The sequence below is a fragment of the Buceros rhinoceros genome, unplaced genomic scaffold (assembly GCF_000710305.1).
Source record: "Buceros rhinoceros silvestris isolate BGI_N320 unplaced genomic scaffold, ASM71030v1 scaffold41660, whole genome shotgun sequence".
NCBI lineage: Eukaryota > Metazoa > Chordata > Aves > Bucerotiformes > Bucerotidae > Buceros > Buceros rhinoceros.
The window spans coordinates 364-4,316 of NW_010388594.1; the positions used below are offsets into that span (position 1 = coordinate 364).

The 3,953-nt window shown below is 39.8% G+C and overlaps 1 protein-coding gene across 1 annotated transcript; it reads right to left on the bottom strand.

The window, feature by feature from the left end:
• Positions 1-230: 230 nt before the first annotated feature.
• LOC104502346 (Fanconi anemia group B protein-like) lies at positions 231-2,866 on the bottom strand (the record flags this gene model as incomplete). The annotated part of the gene is made up of 3 exons (XM_010146313.1): positions 1,931-2,866; positions 817-969; positions 231-323 (listed from the first exon to the last, which is right to left on the bottom strand). Coding segments are annotated over exons 1-3 (1,182 nt in total), but the record flags the coding sequence as incomplete, so codon positions are not given.
• Positions 2,867-3,953: the final 1,087 nt, after the last annotated feature.

A 3,953-nucleotide genomic window follows, 5' to 3' on the forward strand; every position in this document is an offset into this window, starting at 1 on the left:
CATTATCTCAAAAGTTTAATTAAAATTAATTAAAATTAAATGACCCAAATGCATTTTTAACAACTGAGAGATATGAAAAACAGACTGATTCAACGTTTGATACTTAGTTGTCTTTTTCCTGAACTGTTTCTTCAGTAAAAACACTATTATTAACCTCACCCTTTAGATAACGTAATGACATAGAAAAATAAATTGGAGAAAATATGGAGGCAGAACTATTGAGTACAAACCTGTAATCTTGTTTCAAGGGCTTGGACAGTAAGCAAACCATTCTCTTGCAAGCCTTCTGCAGTAGGAACGTCATGTTTATAATTAATACCACTCTAAAAAAAAATTAAAAAGTGTAAGTAAGGTTCAGGCTATTAGACAGCATTACAAAAATCTGGGGGAAAATATGTAAAACGACAAGAATTACAGTATGCATTTTAAAAGTAAAATTTCATCTTCTGAAAGCAATTAGAGGTTGATAGTACATAACAGAGAGCCCCAATTACGAGAATATTGTTAATAAGCACTATGGCCTTAATTAAGGCTTCTCAGCCGAAAGGCAAGCATTGTAGCAAACCTGTTACATATGTGGAGCTTTTGCAACTGCATTATTTTCATATTCCAAAATAATGTTGATGCTATCAAGTAGAATAATCTCTTTCAGATAACCAAACATGATTACAGCGGGTAACATTGTATTCAAACTTCTGGGCATTTCACAGCAGACATCCAATTTCAATTTGCACCAATACTTTAATGATTTCTTGAAGATTTTCTTAATTAAGAAAGCACAGACTCAGCAACTGAGAAAAGGCAAGCTGAACTTACTGCATAGTTGACCACTCCAAGATCTGTTATTCTGAATGTACTTAACACGTCTGTATTGCAGTCATCCTTAAAAAGCAGTAACAGTTGCTCACTTCCAGAGCCAATAAAATCATCCACCAGAACAGACTTCACTTTTTGCCATTTAGAAGCCACCTACAGTAGAAGAGGTTTAAAAATACATATCTATGAACAAATCTTGTATTTGATATTTTGTTTTGGAGAAGCTTGTTTTCTATAGGGAGGTAGCCTATTCAGGTGTGTGGAATACAGTTTTTAAGAAGTTTCAAGCTCTCTCTCCTACTCCATCATTTAGAGTCTATACATCTCTGAAAAATCTTCTCTTTAAAGATCACTTTCCTCAATACAGGTGGCAGAGAAGATGACAACTTTTCAGTGTATCAAAACAGATGAATAGCTGAATGCTGTAAACATTTATTTAGACCTAACAGAGCAGTTAAAGACATTTTGTTTTTGACATTCAGACGTATCAGAATGCATTACATTCTTAAATAGGTTTGAGACATAAAGACAAATTTGTATGATAATGATGACAACTACATAGGACAAGTTTTCATTTCCAGAGTTATGCAAGTCTTCCTGACAGAGTCTTACAAAACCCTAGAAGTTAACTTTGTCTCTCCTGTCTTTAGGAAACAAAAGTAAGGCCTCTTCTTGTCATTCCATGAAATACTACTTTTTCTTAAGAGGGAGTAAGACTCAAAAGGCTTTTAAATGCCAATGAGAAGTTTATGCTTTGCAACAGTACCAGTTCACTTTCACTTTATTACAAATTATGTAGGCACACTCATAACTATCTTAAAACCTCAAGTTCTCATACTATGAAAGTTTTCAATAAGCAACAGAATCTTTGGCCCAGATTCATAAAAATCAAAATTTATTATTATGTATTATTAAAACAATAGAATCCAAGGTTTATTTTCAGATATATAAGAAAGCAAAACAACCTCATACTTTAGACAGGTTATTTTAACAGAACAACAAAATAATCTACAGAACTTACATGCAGCTTTTCTGCTGCAGAAATTTCAAAAAAGACCATACACACAGACAAAAAGATACAGTAGTAAAAATGAGCTGTTAAAGCCACAAATACCTGTAAGCTGTCTCTCCTCTGTACAACGCAGGCATTTCCGCAGGCAAAAGACACAATAAATAGCAAATCATTGCTACTAGTTACAGCTGTTTTTACTGAACATGGTTTCTCATAAGGAAGGTCACAAACACCTTTAGGGAGACCATCTTGGAACCAAATAAGCTGATTCTTGTGAGTTACGGCAACAAGTGATATCCGGAGCTGTTTTTTCAACATTTCGTTTTTGCAGACATAGACAGAAGATACCACTCTGCTGTAAGCATGAGGCATAAAGCATGTGCTAGTCAGCAGTTGTTGTGTTTTAATTGCATATACAAAGAACTCACTACCCCAGATGTTTCTGTCTGAAGGGAAAAACCCATCCTCATCTTCACTCTCTGGCAGGCAAGCAGTTCTTATCCCTAAGACAACAGTGCCTTCATTCCCGATTTCACCTGTCCACACAACAGAAGAAAGCTGAACAGGTGCACTCAGAACTGTGCAGGTGTTAGAAGAGATGTAGAACAACTTGTTGGCGTGCTTCCACAAGACTGAAGGGCCAGTAAACAACCTGATGTCTTCTTCCAGCTCATAATCCAATTTAAAATGAAAGGACTGCTCAAATTGATTTGAGCTGTGAAGTAACAGTAAGAGGTATTTGACAACATTGTTCCGTTTTTTCTTCTTCATCAAAATGCAGGGAAGAATGATCCCTGTTCTGGAATCCGTTGTGCAACTACAACAAATCATTTCAATTTTTAAGTGATTGCCATGCATGCTGAATACTCCAGAAGACTTCTGAACAAACAGCTTAGTGTCTCTGTCGAACACCATTCTTCTGACACGTAAGTTCATTGTTTTATCAGCTGCTCCCTCCGCATGTTTTGTTTTTGACAGATGAAATACGAGGACTTCGCCATTGTAGGATAAAAATTGTTCTTGCTCACCTAGAAGCATCTTTATTTATCTCTATGTATATTCTTCTACAAGAAAACTGTATGCATCTCCATTTTTGTGAGGATTATTTCTCTGTGGAAACTTTAAGCTATCTGGACGTTTTCCATCTAAGAAAGTGAACAACCAAAAAAAAAAATTAAATCGTCTGGAGACTAGCTGAACTGGTCCTTAAGAGTAACTACACACTGCAAAGCAATAACAGAGTAATTTGGGAATATGAGGCCAGTATGTGCTTCAATCTCACAGATTAAAATGAAGCTAAGCAACTCTGTACTGTGACCTTTAAATTACAGAAGCATTTAAGAAACATATTCTAGCGTTTATTTACCAAAGCTACACGTCATAGTATAATCTGAAAGGAGCCAAACCATAGCACACACACACACAGCTTGTGTGATTCAGATGAAGGTACCCACTCCACAAATACGCTGAGCGGGCTGGAAAGCAACGGTACCTCAAATTCTTAAGAGCCTCACTCAGGTGTAGGCTTTATTAATAAATACAATTAATCCGTAGTTAAAATTATAAAGCTTCTTTAAGGACAAAGTTCTCTGAAGAAGAGCCCAGTAGTTTTGCGGCCAGTTAGGCTTCCCCCCCTCCACCAGACAAAACCCCGGGGACCCATAGCAAACCGCAGCTGTCTCACCAAGATTCATTCGACTTTCAGGTACGAAGCGACGCCCCTCGTCTGGCTCAGACACTCCGGCAGGGCAGCCTTCCTCAGCCCGCAACTGAGGCGCCGCAGTAGTTGGCCCCACGACCCTCACAGCCGCGGCCGGGACCCATCGCCCCCTTCTCTGCGTCAAGCCGCTCCCACGGCGGCAGCGGCAGCCCAAGGACTGAGGCAGCGGCAGGCCCCAGCGCGCCTTCCGCCTCCTAAAGCCGTTGACAGCATTTAACAGCCTCCCCGCCCAGCCCAGTAGAGGCCACACAAGCTCCTACAGAGAGAACCGGTCCAGAGAGGAACAGCGACCGCAGGTTCCGCAGCAGCGAGGCCTTACCCGGCTCCCGAGGCCGCCCCGCTTCCTCCCCGGCTGGAGGTGAACCGGGGGAGGGAGGAAGCGAGAGAAACCGGCGCGACCGCTCT